General features: G+C 34.1%; 2 protein-coding genes across 2 annotated transcripts; both read right to left on the bottom strand.

Moving 5' to 3' along the window:
- Nucleotides 1-6,854: 6,854 nt before the first annotated feature.
- On the bottom strand, nt 6,855-10,408 carry LOC145008983 (U-box domain-containing protein 52-like). Its single transcript, XM_078967631.1, has 8 exons — nt 10,020-10,408; nt 9,837-9,934; nt 9,649-9,770; nt 9,350-9,555; nt 9,174-9,255; nt 8,256-9,087; nt 7,452-8,171; nt 6,855-7,113 (listed from the first exon to the last, which is right to left on the bottom strand). Exons 1-8 carry the CDS (start codon nt 10,204-10,206, stop codon nt 7,105-7,107), a joined length of 2,256 nt encoding a protein of 751 aa, XP_078823757.1. The 5' UTR covers nt 10,207-10,408; the 3' UTR covers nt 6,855-7,104.
- Nucleotides 10,409-15,242: 4,834 nt separating this feature from the next.
- Nucleotides 15,243-17,839, bottom strand: LOC145012056 (acetolactate synthase small subunit 1, chloroplastic-like). The gene is made up of 10 exons (XM_078970823.1): nt 17,518-17,839; nt 17,073-17,286; nt 16,914-16,997; nt 16,671-16,823; nt 16,419-16,568; nt 16,252-16,338; nt 16,071-16,175; nt 15,851-15,973; nt 15,609-15,761; nt 15,243-15,522 (listed from the first exon to the last, which is right to left on the bottom strand). Exons 1-10 carry the CDS (start codon nt 17,754-17,756, stop codon nt 15,373-15,375), a joined length of 1,458 nt encoding a protein of 485 aa, XP_078826949.1. The 5' UTR covers nt 17,757-17,839; the 3' UTR covers nt 15,243-15,372.
- Between the last annotated feature and the right edge of the window lie 1,407 nt (nt 17,840-19,246).

Raw genomic sequence — 19,246 nt, 5'->3', positions numbered from 1 at the left:
TTATTTTTATACAGATGTGCTCTCCATAACGCTGAGTGATTGATATTGCTGCAGTAAGTGTGCACTAAATTTGTTAATTTAAATTGTGCATGTTTTCTTAATAAATTTAACTTTATTATATTAATTACAAGCTTATCACTTATGATTAACAATTGAGCAACTATGTCCACACTCCAGCCATGGCAAATCAACAACTAATTGACAATGGTCACCAAATGATAGATGGAACTGATGACCAGGCATTGAACATCAAAAGAAGGTTAATATCTTTTAAAATACTCACATGAAAAACTTTTAGCATGTAGTTTTGTTAATTATTACACTATTAGTCGTAACAACACATGTATATATGTTAATATTACATCTACTTTGGATTTTACTTTTAATGTATATTCCTTTTACTTGAGGCTTACCTTTTCATCATGCATATGATGCTTGTTTTAGGAGTTTTTATGGTTGCGGGTATGAGGCAAAGGTTGTGTATTTTCATGACACCTAAAATGTTAAGGCTTCCAAAACAAGCAGATATGTTTATTTTGGTTCACGGTTCACCCCTTCGTTGCTAGAAAATAAACATGGATGCGATGCATGGTAAGCTATTAGATATATTGTCACTTACTCTCTACACACTATTTTCATTCAAAGGTTTATGTAAATTTGTAAAATGTTAAGACTTAATGGAAGGAAGGGGAAAAAATAATAAGAGCAAATTTAAGAAAATGACATGCACACTAGAGTTAAAGTAAGGAAACAAAACAAATGAGAGCAAATCTGTAAAAGGTTGGGACATAAGGGCATCTACAATGCATCAAACTCTATAGAGTTTAATGGATTGCATATCATTTTTTTTACATTCTCTACCATTTTCTACAATGCATTGAACTCTACAAAGTAAGACTATTAACCGTTATTTTCATTTTTTTCATTTGAAGATTTCATATTCAAAGACTGAGCAAAAACGAGTTGGTTCCTTCAAATTACACACTTCTATTTCATAATTGTCTTAGTTATACAAATTGAAATTCATTTATGTAGAACAATATGGAATATCTTTATAGTCTTTTGTGTTCCTTGCGTATCGAGCCATGGTGTGGACGGACATAGTAAGCAATTAGTGTTCTAAGGGCAAATTCATATTTTTATGTACATGGTCTACATGCATATCTAGGAAATTCATTGTAACATGACCCAATTGTACATTTTATTACTTTTTTCGTTGTTATGATGTTTTTTTAATTTATATAAGGTGGAACAAGTTATCTAAGAGGCCGGATGAGAACGGTGATAAGAGAGGGCTAAAGCTTATGAAAGTCACTCTAAGAGTTATTTGACCTCTAAAGTGCTAAAATAGTAATCGATAAGCTTGGCAATCCTCTAATGGTGAAGAGGAGAATGTTAGCCTTTGATGGTCGTGGTAATCTTTGTGCTAAAACTGAAGAGGACCTCGCTTCTGTATGTAATGATACACGATTTATTTATTTATTTTTATCATTTTCATGTTAACAATTTTTAACCTTTATTGGCTCAAATATATCAGTGATATGCAGTTGCAACTGTAGTAGAATTTTGTCATAGTTTATATGTTGAGCATATGTTTTTTGGTAGTTACTTCAACACATGTCTACATTCATACTTATTACTATTTTTGATGTTTATTTTATCATGCAACAAAGAAGCATTTAACATACATAACTGAGAACTTGGATGGAAAAATGAAAGATCAAGTTGAAATATCTAATCGGAGAAATAGCATGGTTTTAATTGTATGTAAAATGGCATCCTGTTTCTGTTTCTTTGTATTAGAGTCCTTCACTTCTAATTCTTATCCATGTCTCTTCTTGGTAAGTTGTGTTCAACTATATTCATGTGTCGTGGTTAGCATGGCCCTCAAACTTCCCGAGTATATATATATATATATATATATATATATATATATATATATATATATATATATATATATATATATATGAGTAAATTACTTAAATCGTCCATGTGGTTTGGTCAAAATTGCACGTTTGGTCCCTAACTTATTTTTTGCACTCGGATTGTCCCTGTGGTTTGATTTTGTTGCGTTTTTCGTCCCTATGGTTTGGTAAAAAAATTCATGTTTGGTCCCTAACTTTATGCATGTAAGGGACGAAAAATGCAACAAAATTAAACCATAGGGACGAAAAACGCAAGAAAATCAAACCATAGGGACGATCCGAGTGCAAAAAATAAGTTAGGGACCAAATGTGCAATTTTTACCAAACCACAGGGACGATTTTAGTAATTTACTATATATATATATATATATATATATATATATATATATATATATATATATATATATATATATATATATATATATCAAGGTTTTAAAAATCGTTTAACGGTAATTCGACGGTCGACTGATGTTAAGGGATTAATCGGTCTTGGCGGAGATTAATCGAGGATTAATCAGGGACCATAAATTAGTAATAAAATACTAAAATTAATTAAATATTAATATATCTTAAGAAAAAACAAGTACTTCAAAATTAGAAAATAAGAAAAACTGTAATTTGGAAAAACGAAAATATTAATATTTTGGTATAATATTTGAAATTTTGGAGTAAAAAAAGAAAGTTGGTTTTTTGAATTTTTTTTAAAAAAAATTTTAAATTTTTTTGACATTTTTTAGACTTTTTTTTGCCTTTTTTCAACTTTTGTTGACCGATTAATCCCGTCAAGTACGATTAATCCCGCCAAACCCGATTAATCATAAATTTCCAATTAATGTCCAAATCTTCGACGGTTGGAGAACACCAAGCGATTAATCCACGATTAATCACCAATTAATCCCGATTTCTGCAACCATGATATATATATATATATATATATATATATATATATATATATATATATATATATATATATATATATATATATATACCAAATCGGACAAATGTCCACCTGTGTCACTCTAGCTTTGCAATAATTTGAATTTAAGGTGCTGTTTGATTTTCTGAAGCAAAAATTCAAAAAGTCTGCGGACCACCTCTGCAACCTCTGCAGTAGAAGAGGTGGACCAAACGGCTGCAGACTATAATAAGAAACATGTTTGTTTTTTTAACATCTGCATACGGCTGCAGATATTAAAAAATTAAAATAAACTAATTTTATAAACCAAAAATAGCTTTTTAATACGTAAACTTTAATAATGTATAACATTTCGGTAAAAATTAATGATATTTAGTAAAAAAGAATGATATTTCAACAAAAAATAAAGATATTTTAGTAAAAAATAATGATATTTCATCAAGAAATTATCATTATTGAATATAAAAAAATAAAAAATAACTTCAATAAGAATAAACGAAAAAAAAACGAAAAAAAATGTGAAATAAAACTTTAATAACATATAATCAAAATTTCAGCAATAAAAAAAGAAGAAGAAGAGGTTGGAAGAGGCAGTACAAGTGTTGCGCCAAATAGAGTACGTGCAGAGGTTTTTGACTCAGAAAACTTCTAAAAAATAAACAACTGCAAGATGAAAAGTGTTGCGCGTGTGCTGCGCCGCGCAGCAATAAGAGGTTTGAAGATGTTTTTTTCCAAAAAACAAACAGCACCTAAATGATGGTGGCTCCGATATATAAAGATAATTAAAGTGAGGGGTCTATAGAGTACGAATGTAAACCACAAGGGTGTACTTTGGAATTAAGCCCAAGAAACGTAACTGGAATCAGGGGTTTCCAAGTTGAAGCTTCCCTTTGGAATTGGCAAAAACCAGAAGGCAAAATGTTAGGGTTCATGACCTTCGCACACACCCATCTAATTCCGTCAATTTCTATATCGAACCCGATTCCAAAACAACAAACTCGGTTTCCATCTATCCTTACTGACGATTTACCATGTTTGAAATCGAGGAGAAAGAACCCTAGAAGATTCAAGACGTCTTTTTCAGTAGATAAAGAAGAATTGAGCGAAAAACCGAATGGTGAAAATGAAGAAGAAGAAGAAGATATGAAGAAAAAAGGAGGAGATGAAAAGCCGCGGTTCAATTTGAAGTGGACCGAGTTGCTGTTTGATCCGGATCCGGATAATGTGGTGGCAGTAGGTTTAACAGGAGTTTTAGCGTGGGCGAGTGTACAAGTTTTATGGCAGCTGTTTGTGATCTCGTTTGCGATACTGATTGCTGCTGTCAAGTACTCTTTTATCGCTGCTCTGCTTATCTTCATTCTTATTACTCTGCTTTGATGAAAAGTCTACATCTTCTGTTATCATCCATAGTTTGATGATAATCGTATATAAAATTTTGATTTGTTGCTTCATATCGGTTTTTTATAATCATTTTGTTTTATATTTCAATATGCACGCTCTCTGTATGAATCCAATAGATCATATTATCTCAAATCCTTTCCTAAATACATAAATGTACCAAAAAATAAAGATCCGTAATGCTCTTATCAACAATCATATAAGCATTTGCTAGATAAAGATTGATATGAAATTTCATATAATCATATGAACATGTACTTTGTTAACTTGGAAGTAAGTGCCATTGAGAGGAAAGCTCCCTTCGCCTTCGTGTTGCTGTTCTAATTCTACTACTTCTACATGGTATCTGTGATGAAAGTAGACATATAGCTTAATGGTTTTATTTGATTGTTAAAGTGTATATCTATATCATGTGCAACTCAAAACTAAAGGATTCTTACCAAAATAGTTCCTCTAACCACTTGTGAATCCTCATAGTATTGATCATCAATGTCTTTTATTGATATTTCAACAGCCTCTGGTTCAGATGTTGTTGGTTCCTCAATAATTGGTTCACACTGTTTCCCAAAATACCCTTCAACTTGAGGTAGTGCCATTGGCATGGGTTTACTCTTTGTACAGAAAACCTTTCCAAATGTGATTGATCATTTGGTAATGTAGCTCATATCTGCCATTCAACCACACATTAGTCAGTAAAACTATCATGAATTACTCTTTTTTATGAATAATTGTCTAAAGTTATTTTGGCGATTCATGGCTCGAAAGTGGGGTTTGATGTTGGATCTAGAAGGTTTAAATTTCAAGGAGTTTGGAGTAATATTTTTACACTAGTAAACATCTTCACTATGATAATATAGACTTGAAGGTGTTTTATCATAAAAATGTTGGTTTAGGCAATGCTACTTCTTTTTGGGAAGATAATTGAATGGGTGGGACTTCTTTTCATTAATAGTTCCATGTTTGTGATAGAAACGGAAAGAATATTGTGTGGTGAGCGACCGACTCCAAAATGGTAATTCACAAACCTTATGTAAGGTTTGGCCAGGTTTACTCAATTAAGTAAAGAATATAATTGGCTTTGGGATCTTGATGAATCTAGCCATATTTATGTTGCTTCCATGGAATACTTCATTGATGTGTGTACTTTAAGATACTAGTGTTCCTCCCACAAGGTGGAATAAGTAGATACCCATTAAGTCAAGTCAGTGAGTTAGGTATCAGTCATGAAAGGTTGCCGACTTAATACTACCCGTATGTAGGCTATATCACTACTCAATCACAAAGGCTTGATTTGTTGGGAGGATAAAACACGACTTAATACGACTAAAAAGAAAGGTTGTGATGCGTTCATTCTCACCATAAATTAGGTGTTTTGGTCTTGTCAAAATTCAACCATCTTTGAAATTAAGGATGCTATATTTGATAATATTGTTTCGCGGTCGTATCTTTGGCTTTCTAGTAGATCTCGAAGAAAGAAAATAAATTGGATTGACAGTTATTGACAAGATATCATTCGAAACATTTGGGCTCTATTTTTATGCTCTTACCAAAATATCAAATCATAATAAGTTAGCTTATTTGTGTCATACACGGCCTTAGTCGTACAAATTTACCCAAGTTCTTTGTGAGTTTGACCGAAGATGTCATGGCATGTCCATTGGTTTAATTAAGGTTGTATAAAATGAACAAAAGCTTTTTCATATAATCATGTTTGTTCGTTTAAGTTAACCAATTGAATGAATGAAAACTCACGGATAATTGAACAAATTTTCAAATAATAGACTCATTTTCGTTCATTGAACACATATGAACATAACCAAATATTTATTAAAACAAATAAACATAAATGAACATAAATTGTAACTTTATCATTAACAATTATAATATGCCGATCATATTTAATGATGCCACGTTTGATATTTTTATAAAATTTAGAAGTTTTAAAACTTAAAAACACTCTTAAAATCTACACTTTCTTTCAGTCTTTCAATCTCACTACATGTGTATATATATATATATATATATATATATATATATATATATATATATATATATATATATATATATATACTAGCAGCGTACCCGCGCAAAGCGGCGGGGTGTGTAAATTTTTTCGGTGATATGTTTCCTCTACAAAAATGTTATGTTACAAAAGAAAGTACATGTCGAAGACAAAATAATCAAACGATCGTGTTATTTGGGAGATAAAATCATTTTTTATTCCTAGACGGTGGGCTTTATAGCAGACGAGGGAACAAAGAGGTATCTGCGATTGGAGGGATATTTAAATTAACATGCTAAATTTAAGGATATCGAAAAGGGTTCAAAATTTGAATGAATCCGGGATTTGAGGGAACCATATCAAATTGCTGAGAAATATAAGGAGATTTGATGATAAATATTTGAATTCAAAATGTGGTTAAAATTTAATATTATTTTATTAATGGCTAGTTGTACTATCAGCTTCATCATTTGGACATCTTAAAAAAAAATTATTATTATAATCAATCTATTTTTAGAAATAGTTAGATTTCTTTTATAAGATAATAAAGATATATATAATGTGATATAACCAAATATAAACACACATAAACAAAACATAAATGAACATTCACTAACATAAATGAACAACTTGTTTTTGTTCGTTCATTTAACTACACAAACAAAAAATCATGTTTATGTACACTCATTTATTAAATAAACGAATATAAACGAGCTACGATATGAACAGTTTGTTGAACGTTTAATTTTTTTACAGCCTTGGGTCTAATAAAATCGAACTAAAAAAAATCAGAAGAGCTGAGCTACTTATCTAGTTTCCTTACATAAGATCAATTGCCTATGGTGCGGTCAAGCTTGAAGCACTTATGCATCCTGCATAGACCAATCCTACGTGTTAGGCCTAAGTTAGATTGAGTCCACGTTTTTGTAGGTTGCGTTTGTTGCCTGTGACGTGACTATACCGGAGAGGACTGTATAAACGTTTTAAAGTTATTTTAAAATTATTAGAGGTTATTTACGTCTTTTGATTTTGTACATGTGAGATATCAATAAAAATCTAATCATGCCCTACCTTATTCGAATGTATTTTTTTTTTGTTTTTTTTATTGTCATCGGTCCTAGTCTAATCATATGCATGTTAACTGCAATAGAATACTCTTTTGCTCGTATTCTAACATCAAAAAACAATAAAAGTAAAAATTTTAGCTAACCGGTGCGAGAGACGTTTCGGAAGTCATATTTTCAACACCAAGATCTCTCAACCGGTTAAGCTCCGGTAGCACCTCCTTCCCAAGATCCGGTCTATCTTTCCGTCTCAACTCTGCACACTGTATCGACAATTTCGCAAACCCTAACGCTTCATCAATTGGCCAATCAGTCACACTCGGGTCCAACATCTCTGCAAATGTTCCTTTATTAATCGCCCTTCTAACATGATGAGTCAAACCCATAGCCGGTTTAGCCGTAACCAACTGCAACAACATTATCCCTAACGAATAAACATCTGATTTAACACCAAGCAGCCCGGTCTGCTGGTACTCTGGGTCGATGTAACACATCGTCCCAGCCGCTGATGTCATTCTATACTGAGTGACATCTTCGGTTAATGATGATGCTGGGAGTAGCCTAGCTAGTCCCACGTCACTTATCTTGCTCACAAAGTTTTTGTCGAGAAGAATGTTCCCAGGCTTCAGGTCCCGGTGAACGATCGGTTCCGGTTTTGTTTGGTGGAGGAACAAGATTCCGGTGGCTATCTCCGCCGCGATTTTGAACCGGAGTTGCCATGATAATGGCGGGGTGTTTCCTCTTCTTAGTAAACGGTCTTCTAAGCTTCCGTTAGCCATGTATTCATACACTAGACAACCATATTCTGGGCAAGCTCCAAGGAGTAGAACCATGTTTGGATGTCGCATACAACTTAACACTTCCACCTGTCATCACAAAAATATGAAATTTTTTACTTTTTACAATAAGTAATTAAGTAAGATGTTTTTTAATTAATTAATACTAATTACCTCTTGTTGAAATTGTGATCTTCCTTGAGCAGCATCGGGTCGTAAAACCTTAATTGCGACTTGGATTTGGTCAAGCCGGCCTTTGAAAACCGGACCATAACCTCCTTCACCGATCTTCCTTGCTTTCTCGAAGAAATCTGTAGCTTTTTCGATCTCATCAATGGTGTATCTTCTGTATTTATGCGACTCCTGATGCTTTTCTTCTGGGTGTTCGAGCGCTCGTTTCTGGGATTCTATTTCTGCGATTCTTCTAGAAGCCCTAGCTTTCGCCATTAAAGCTTTGTATCTTTCTTTTTCTTTCTCCGCCAGCTCTCGTGCTTCTTGCTCTGCAGTTGTCGCCTCTTCTAGTCTGTTTGCTTCTTCCACGCGCCACTGTTCAAGTTCTCCAGCCTTTTGTTTTGCTGTAAGTGCGTCTTTGCAGGCTGTGCTGTACATCTCCATTGTTTTCTCGAGTTCCATCTTTAGTCTTCTCATTTCACTATCCACGTCATCCTGTTCAGAAAACATATTTTTATAGCAACGGAAAAGGTCGCCGGAAATTGACAGGGGAGAAAGAAGAAATAGTATTAGTACTGTTCGTGACGAAGTTGATCCTTTAGTGTTTCTCGAGGACGAAGAAATCATGTAACCTATATCAGGCCCCTTGTTTCCATAATAAGGTGATCCAAAGGCACGATCTGAAGCTGTTGACTTTCGGGGAGTTGGGCTCAAATCAGTATCGTAGTACATTGCAGCACTAGGCCTCCCAGTGCTCACAAATGATATATCGGTATCCGAAAGATCCCCACACAACAATTTCGCATTCAATCCTCTCCCTTTGTTAAACGGCGACCTGTACATGTGAATTGTGATCTAGGTTCTAGTTTTAATTAGGCTCTTGCAATTCAAATAGGCATCGGAGGAGCTTTTTGAACTTACTCGATTGGTTGGGGGTCAGGGTCTTCCGGCACCGGAATTGGAAGTGGAGGTGGACGTGGCTTCTCGGAGGTGTTTTCCGGCCCTGTTTACAAATATTCTTGGTGTCATGTAAAAAAATATACATGAATTTTTAGGGATTCGGATCGTAGTTTAACAGGAGATAAATAATTACAGACTTCGTAAGCTAACACTATCCTTCCGGCGTACGCTTGCTTCTAAGTTGATAGATAGCTCTTCGATTTTCTCGCGTATCGGAGATGGAAACGGAGCTGATTTTGAAGATTTCTTCGCAGTGGATATTTTTCCTTTTGAGATGACGTAAACGGTGCAAAAATCCGGTGCCGATTTCATTACGTGGCTCGGAACATCAGAACTCCGGAATCTATCGCCATGAATGTTTATTTCATGATTAGTCAATTTCCGATTTGGATCAATAGAAACAATACCATACCAGAAGGAAATTGATCATTATGACCTAATGAAACCATGTCGCGAAGACGCTCCAAGGACCAAAACCTCTATCGCGGCGTAATTAGCGTATTCCGCAAGCACTTTTGCGATGTTTGTATCTTCGAGTATAACATCGAAGCACTGTATCTGTAGCAAAACGGATTTGAATTCAAAAACACTAAAAAAAATTTAAAAATGTGGTAAATTGCGTACTTGTTTGCGGGTACAGAAGCAATGGAAGGTGAGGAACAGGTCTTTGGTTTGCTTCTCATATTGTTGCTTAATCGCAGCAGATGCATCGACTCCTCCACCTGCATTCCAAATTGCAGGTTTATGATTCATTGATCGATTTATTGAAGCTAGAGAGAAAATTAGGAAGAGAAGAATTAGAATTGCCTGGTTTCCGAATGACGTGAATGAGGACGACGGTTTGGCCGCGGGTAAGCAGGTGTTCGATGGTCCATTTGAGCGCGTGTTGGCTGTTTTTGTCTTTGTCGATTGCCACCGCCACCATGTTGTTGCCCTTCCGCAGCAATTTGTCTCCACCCCCACCACCGTGTAAGCTGCCTCCTCTCTTCCACATTTTATGGTTTGATTCTGTTTCTTTTATCTAATTTTGGATTATCATGTTAATTACCTTTTCTCAATTTTCTTTTTGGTTTTCCTGTTCTAATTTTGTCTAACGGATTTCTGACTTCCAAAAGAATTGATTGATGATGCTTTGAACATAACTTAAAAAGTAGGGTTTGAACATAAATCACGGCCTAAATTCTCTCAAATATTTTTCAAGGCACCCAATATTCAATTTTTAAAATGATATTAGCATCATACAGAATTTACAAGTTATATTAAGTAACACGTATTAAGAATGGTAATGTCACTTAATTGCAATGAAGTACCATATTTGTAGAACGCATTTAACCAATACTTCTCTTTTGGACTCTATAGATCATAAAAACTTTGTTTTTCTGTATATTCTACCAATTTCTTTTACATATTCAAAGTTCAAACCGATAGCAATGCTTATTTGGCACAAAATATTACATCCTACGTAGCAAAATGGGATTGCAACATCATCAAGGAGATCACGAACCACGAATCAGTATTGGTGAGCATACGATGACAACGAACGAGCAGTAGAGGAGGGGAAAGAGGTAGAAGAAGGTTTATTGGTCGTTGTGATTCGTGCAACCCACCACAAATCACCACGACTACGAGCCACCACGAACCGCCGGGATGGTGTGCACGGTCGTCGTTCGTGGCCACATAGACCATGAAGTCTGCCGTCCTCTGTATTCCTAATGGCCGTATAATACGAGTAATGATATAATATAGTGTTTGATTTGAAAAAGTCAAAAATAATCTTTCGACATTAACAAACTAATTAACTAGGAAACTAAATAACTAATTTAACGTTGTAGAAAAAAATTTAATTTACAACTTATTTAGTTAACCTTCAAAAAAGAAAAGTGATTTGTATACAATAAATTTTTTTATACATAACAATTTATGTTTTATAGAGTTGTATTAAAAAAAAAATCTGAATCAAATCCCTTCAAAAGATGAAAATCCAAAAAATGGTTGTTGTCGTTGCTGGTAAACTGGATTATAGGGATGTTTGAGATTGATATTCGAACTTCAAAATGACTTTCGTAAAACTGATTTTTCCAAAAATAGTTTTTTTTTTTTTTTTTTTTTTTTTTTTTTTTTTTTTTATATGTGAAGAAATTCAATAACTTAAAATGAATATGTGGCTAACTCCTATATGTAAAAATCGAAAATGAAAAAGAAAGTAAGCTATTGACTTGTGACTTTTCTAAAGAATATCAGGTTGCGTTTAGTTACGGCAAAACAATTTTCATTTTCCGTTTTTTGTTTTCCTTTTTCGATTTTCATTTTCCGTTTTCATTTTTCATTGAAATTTTTTGAAAACGCGTTTAGTTAAACTTATTCATTTTTCATTTTCAGTTTTAGAAAATTAGAAAACGTGTTTAGATGTGTATTTTTCTATCGGTTTTCATTTTTAGAAAACGGTAGCGGTGGTAGGGTGTGGGTGGGGGCGGTGACGGTAGCGGATCGGCGGCGGCGGTGGTGATGACAGGCGATGGTGGTGACAGCGGCAATTGTGTCAGTGGTGGTGATGGTGGTGCTAGTGACGGGTTAGTGATGGTGGTGGTGGTGGTGATGGTAGGTCGATGATTGTCGTGGTGGTGTTGGGTGGGTGGGGGTGCGAGTGTGTGTTTGTGGGGGTAGGTGTAGGTTTGTGTGTGTGTGTGGGGGTGGGGGGGTGGGTGTGTGTGGGTGGGTATGTATGTGTGTATGTTTGTGGGTGGGTTTGTGTGTGTATGTGTGTGGGTGGTGTGTGTGTGTGTGTGGGTGGGTATGTATGTGTGTATGTTTGTGGGTGGGTTTGTGTGTGTATGTGTGTGGGTTGGTGTGTGTGTGTGCAGGTGGGTGTGTATGTGTGGGTGTGTATGTATGTGTGTGTTTGTGGGTGTGTGTGTGTGTGTTTGGGTATGTATGTGTGTGTGGGGGTTGGTGTGTGTGTGGGTATGTGTGTGTGTGTGTGGGGGGGGGGGGGGTATGTATGTGTGTGTTTGTGGGTGGGTGTGTGTGTGTGTGTGAGTATGTATGTGTGTGTTTGTGGGTGTGGGGGGGGGGGGGGGGTATGTATGTGTATGTGTGTGGGTTGGTGTGTGTGTGTGTGGGGGTCGGTGGATGGGGTGGAGTGGGTGTGTTTATAAAAAAAAAATTGGAATTAGAAAAATCTGGAAAACAATGATTATCAGTTTTCCAAAATTTTACAACTTCTTTGTAATTTTAGAAAACGGAAAATTTTCATTTTCCGTGAAAAATTTAGAAAAATAGACGAACTAAACGCGTTTTCAAAATTCACATTTTTCTTGGAAAATTTTTCCGAAAAACGGCCCATTTTTCCGCAACTAAACGCACTCTCAGCTTTTTCAAAAAGTGTTTTTAACTTTTCAAAAGGTTTTTTTTTAATTACTTTTTATAATTGTGAAACATTATTTTTAATTTTTAATATTTGATTTTTCGAAAAATTAATAAGTTAATAATAATCTCTCTCTCTTTGATTTTTCGAAAAATTAATAAGTTAATAATAATCTCTCTCTCTCTCTCTCTCTCTCTCTCTCTCTCTCTCTCTCTCTCTCTCTCTCTCTCTCTCTCTCTCTCTCTCTCTCTCTCTCTCTCTCTCTCTCTCTCTCTCTCTCTCTCTCTCTCTCTCTCTCTCATATTACATTAGCCAATTTCAAAGGAGTTATTGCACTAGAAAAGTTTTCTACCCAATTATCAAGTTAAATGCATATTTGATTTCTATTGATGAGTTAGAGATATTAAGGGTGTGTTTGGTTGTGGAAAATTTTCTAGTTTTCTATGAATTTTTTCCAAGAAAAACAGAAATTTTGAAAACGCGTTTGATTCGTTTAGTTTTCACAATTTTTCTAAGAAAATAAAAATTTTCAGTTTTCCAAATTGTATATAAGTTAGAAAGGTGAATTTTCCAGTTTTTCAAATTTCTAAGATGGAAAATGAAAACTCCATTGTTTCCAATCAAACGCTTTTTCATTAAAAACTGAAAATAAAATTTCAACTTTATTTTCTGAAAACATTTACTTAGGAAATGAAAACAATTTTTCACAACCAAACGCACCCTAAGACTGCGTTTGGTTGTGGAAAACTTTCCAATTTTCTAGGAAAAATTTTCAAGAAAAACAGAAATTTCGAAAACGCTTTTCGTTTCTTCAGTTTTCCAAAGTTTTCTAAGAAAATGAAAATTTTCAGTTTTCCAAATTGTATGTAAGTTAGAAAATTGCTTTTTACAGTTTTCCAAATTTTTAAGATGGAAAAATGAAAACTCTATCGATTTCAACCAAACGTGTTTTCTAAAATTGTCATTAAAAATTGAAAATAAAAACTCAACTTTATTTTTTTAAAACATTTTTGTTAGAAAATGAAAACAATTTTCCATAACCAAACGTACGCTAAGGTGTGTTTTGTTTGTGGAAAACTGATTTTATTTTCTAAAAAATGCTTTCAAAAAATAGAATTGAGTTTTCATTTTCAATTTTCAATTTTCAATGAGAATTTTAGAAAACACATTTAGTAGGAAGCGGTGGAGTTTTCATTTCCTATCTTAGAAATGTGGAAAACTGTAAACTTATTTTTCTAATTTACATATAATTTAAAAAACTGAAATTTTTTATTTTCTTAGAAAACTTTGAAAAACTGAACGAACCAAACGCATTTTTAGAACTTCTATTTTTCTTGGAAAATTTTCTTAGAAAACTAGAAACCAAACACACCCTAAATGTCTCAATGAGCTCGGCTCATTGTGATATTACAATGAGCTGGTAATACCATATAGAGTTCTCACCTCAAATTAGTTTTGAGCATAATCAATATGTTTAGTCAAACTTGTGAGCTTTTACTTAATATTACTGACCATACTAAGTGTCTAGGACCAAAGCAGATGCGAATACAACATGAGACTATTACTACATTTGTATTCATTTTTGTCTTGCATCTCAATTTTACTTATCAACCCTTACAACGAGAATCTTAGAATAATTTCAATGTACGAGACAAGTTGCATCCACCAAAGTGCTATTGGGATAAGAGTATGAAAGATGGGACCATTAGCTTTGCTTTGTTAAGTCATGGTTATTGGTTAGCAACATCGATATCCATGTCTTCTTCCTGCTTTAGCATAAGGAATTGAACTTTTGTACTTCGATAGTAAACTTGGCGAAGATATTAGAACTTTCCGAAACTCCAAAGGCGAAAAGAATCAATTGGTTCCACTTTGATGAGCGTGTAAGAATCAATTGGTTCCACTTTGATGAGCGTGTAAGAATATTTATCTTAAGATTCTTGTTTAGATTTTTGGCATGTCATAACTTTAGACTAGATTAAACTTGTTTATATAATTTATTTTGAAATTTTAGTCTTGGGCCCATAGCTCTAGTGCTCGTGCCACACCATATCAGTATGAAGTATAGCATATTTTGTTTTGAAATTTACTCGGTATGAAATGGAAAACCAAAAGCTCGCTACACTTAGGTGAAGCATCGCTAACATCACCCAATTATCATCCTACGATTTTCTCAAATGGTCGTAAAATTTTGGTTCCACATATATTTGTTGATGAATGTCGTAATTTAGGAGTTGATAAATTTACTGGATTTAACCTTTCAATTGTCTTCATCACTATTCTTGGACCTGGACGAGGTAATAGGTTGGTTTAAGTGTTTCAATTATTTATTCTGATTTTAGTTATTGCAAACACAAACAACGACTTCTTTGTAATATGGATTTGTGTTGATGTTAAAACAAACTAATGTTGGGGTTAACTTTTACCAAACGGATTGATGTTAATAAGTCGGCATGTTAAAACAAAGTGATACAGACCATACCAATTCGTCCAAGTGGATAATTTGTAGAAATTATATCCAAATTTGCATGACGTGTCAATTTTGACTAAATTTCAAACGATGTAACCGGATAAATAAACCCTTCATAGTTCATATATATATATATATATATATATATATATATATATATATATATATATATATATATATTCCAAAATCATCAACAAAACCAAAAACGTTTCATGGCCTATTGAGTCCAAAAAACGATTAAAGACTAAACAATAACAAGTCAATACCCGACAATTTATTGTCAATTTACGACCCAAAACAATAAAACACTTGAAAAACATCAAAACTCAAACAGGATACGAATACCCACGAAGGTAAGACGAATCAACACCCGATTCACGGGTCAGCGCGACCCGCCCGGTTCTTGCCACCTCACAAATTCCACACGGCTCCAACAATCTCTGCAATGCAACCATCTTATTTATATCCCCAGTAACCTGAAAATTAAAACAAAAAAAAGGATAATCATTTATTGCTAATATTCAATAAATAAGCAACTCAAAAGAAAAATGACATAATTAACCTCAAGTGTAATTGTATGATCGGACACGTCAACAGGTTTAGCCCTAAATATGCTAGCAATATCAAGAACATTGCGTCTAGCTGTTGAATTCACAGCAACCTTAATCAGCATCAATTCCCGTTCAGCAAATGGCATCGATGTCAAATCAATAACCTGAATAAACCGCGCGTTTTACTTCAATTTCTTTTTAAATAAATGGAACATTTTATATTATTATATATATAAATATACAATATACTCACATCATGAACCTCAATCAATTTATATAACTGTTGCACCAATTTGCTAATTGACTCATCCGTTCCAGGGACAACAGTTGTAATCCGGGAACGCCCCTCTACTTCTGCATGACCAACTGCTAAGCTCTGATATGAAAAATATAAAATTGTTCATAAAAAGGAAAATTGCAGAGAATAAAAAAATAATTAAAAAAAAAAAAAAAAAGAACATAAAAATATACACCTGAATGTTGTAGCCTCTACGAGCAAAAACTCCTGTAACTATATTGAGGACTCCAGGAGAGTCGTTTACAATCATTGATAAAGTGTGTGAGCGAAGCCCTGTTGTCTACAAGCATTAAAAAAAAAAAATTAATATATATGTTTTAATTTAAAAAAATTAAGAAATGAGAATAATTTCTTACATCTTCTTCATTGAGAACACCCCAATGTGCATCAAGAACTTGATTGAATGAATAGTCGTCATTAGACTCAACTGGATAAACATCTCCCTTCATAGAAAAAACATCATTTAGTATTTGGGTATTAAAAAAAAAAAAAAAGTGGGAGCATTTCTCATTTACTGATTTACCCCAACTGATGTATCAGTATCAAGATATTGTGTTTTTGTTTTGGCTTGAAGAGGAGTTTTAAGGTTCAATTCTTCAAGGTCTGGATACGAAGCTGCTGAAAATCGCCAGAAAGGAGCAGATTCACCCATTTTTTCTCTTCTCAAGGCAATCTATAAATACAAGATATAGCAATGTACTTTATAAAAATAAAAATAAAAAATAAAAAGATGGGAATAATTAGAGCAATGTAATTTTAAGTTATGATTAATTACCTTTCCAGTCCTTGCAACTTCTCGGATTCCAAACTTGCTTAAATTTCTTTGCACTGCAACCATTTTTCCAGGGTCACCAGTTACTTCAATGGTTAATGAGTCCTGTGAAATATCAACAATCCTAGCTCTAAAGATGTCCACCAACCACTTAACCTGAAAATTAAGATCATAAAAAATATGGTAAGAGGCTATATTTTATCAACATATATAATGCAGAAGGTTAGGAATAACACTCATAATTACCTCCAATCGGTAGCTTGGATCTGCATTGATCTTAATGAGCATCAACTCACGTTCTACTTGTGGTTCCTTTGAGATATCTTCAACCTGTAAGAGATAATTAAAATGGTTATGGAGTTATCAATTATGCAAGTTCAGTGGGATATAGAGTAAATGGACAACCTTTAAAACATTAACGAGCTTTAGAAGCTGTTTCATAACTTGCTGCAACACTTTTTCAGTTCCAGATACAACTATAGTGAAAAGAGCTTTGTCTTTGTTTAAACCAACAGCAAGGGACTCGATATTATATCCCCTTCTTGCAAAGACTCCTGCAATTCGATTTATCATTCCGCTTTCATCACCGACGAATACCGAAATTGTGTGGCGCCTCACCCTGGATAAACACACACACACACACATACATAATCGTTTTGAGCTACTAAACGAGATACATTGCAACTCTTGTAATGAAGCTACTAGCGTATAGGATTGAGAAATTGATGGCGAAATAATTGTTCGTATGTATTAACAACGCCAAAACCCTAAGAATACCAGTAGGTAATAAAACCCCTAGAAGTCGAAGGCGAACGCTTGAAATGAAAGTCAAATAATAGAAACAACTCACTTAGGTCGCGCCATAGATGGAGCTGGCTCAACAGCGGTGGAAACGGTACCACTGCTTGCATGAACAGAGAGCTTTTTGATCTCGCATTTTTTCTGTTCTGGAGAGAGGTCGTGAGAGAATAGAGTGGACAAGCCGCCTAAGGTCTTTGAAGGAGGCAGTATATTTGAGGAAGGCGATTTAAAAGACGGTGCTCTTCGACCGTGAAATAGGCCTGAGTATGTAGTGACAGCAGCCGCCATTAGAGAGCAGATGGAGGAGCTTGGAGAGGAAGGAGGCAGGAGTACAATTCGTTGAGTTAGCCTTGGACCTTTTCACAAAGGTATGTATACGGTATACCCGTTATCGAACATAAGGCTACCCGCTATCGAAACATTTTCACAAACTTACAACTATGGGTGTGTTGAACGGATAATTTTTTCGGGTTTCGGGTAATTTGGGTCGGGTAATTCGGGTTTTTCATGTTAGAAAAATTACCCGTTACTCTACCCAAACTAAATTTGGGTTTGGGTAATTCGGGTATCGGGTCGGGTTTGAGTAATTCGAGTATTACCCGAAATATATGATTTTTTTTTTGAATTTCACCTAAAAATAAATTTAATGAAATAAATACGTCGTGCTTTATTAGTCTTGTTTATATAAACAAACGAGACATAAACGAAGTTACTCAAGCTTTGAACATTGAGATTTTCTACTCAATAATACATGAGATATCAAGTATTTTTTTAACGACTTAATCTAATCTAATAAGATGTTAAAAAAACAAATACCTAAAGATCTTAATTTAAAAGTTTAAAATGTTTAAGATAAATGTAGTCATAAGTTTTGTCATGTTCTAAAGTTTCGTCAAAATAATGAGTTTGTTAGTTGTAATAAAAACTATAATATAGAAAACAGTTAAGTTTTAAAGAACGTGATGATATATAAAAATTACTTTTAATATTGTTAGTGTCGTATTGTCATAATAAATATATTTATGTTTTATAATAATGATATTAGTTTAAGCGTGATCAAATACCTACTATATAGTACAAGCTCTACAAAAAAAAATTAAATAATTTGGGTAATTCGGGTATACCCGAAACTCAAAAAATGTACCCTTTACCCGACCCGAAAAAAATCGGGTAACCCAATTACCCGGAAAAATTTACCCGATACCTGAAAAAATCGGGCGGGTAATTCGGGTATCGGGTAATTTCGACAGGGCTACTTACAACGTCTTATCACACCACCTATGCGTAGGGATGGAATCGATACCAATTGGTTTTTTCACAATTGGTATAAAACTATACCAATTTGTTTGTATACCAACAAGATCGGTTGTTACATGTTGGTAATTATATATACCAACGGTATAAGCTTGTAGCCCAACGGTATCCGGTGTTGCCCTCTCTACTTGAGGTTGAGGGTTCAAGTCCCGTCGTGGACATAGGTGGATTTAAGATGTAGTTTAGGGGTAGGTTAGATTTGCCGTTTCAAAAAAAAAAAAAAAGAATGGCAATTTTTCTTATGCTTTAGCATTGTGAAACTTCAATAAGTGGTTTTGTGAATAACAGTTTGGTAATTGTTGAGATTAAAAATTCAATCTAGAATAATTTTATTAATTTCTAACATGAGTTTATATATTAAAGCGGTGGAGAAAAATTAGACACACCAATATAAGTTTAAAATGTTAAACTTTACTAATTCGGTAAATGTTAATAACAAAGCTCGTAAATCATAAGCACCAATA

The sequence above is a fragment of the Lactuca saligna genome, chromosome 8, assembly GCF_052625555.1.
Source record: "Lactuca saligna cultivar CGN05327 chromosome 8, ASM5262555v1, whole genome shotgun sequence".
Taxonomy (NCBI): domain Eukaryota; kingdom Viridiplantae; phylum Streptophyta; class Magnoliopsida; order Asterales; family Asteraceae; genus Lactuca; species Lactuca saligna.
This window is presented reverse-complemented; position numbering and strand designations above follow the sequence as displayed.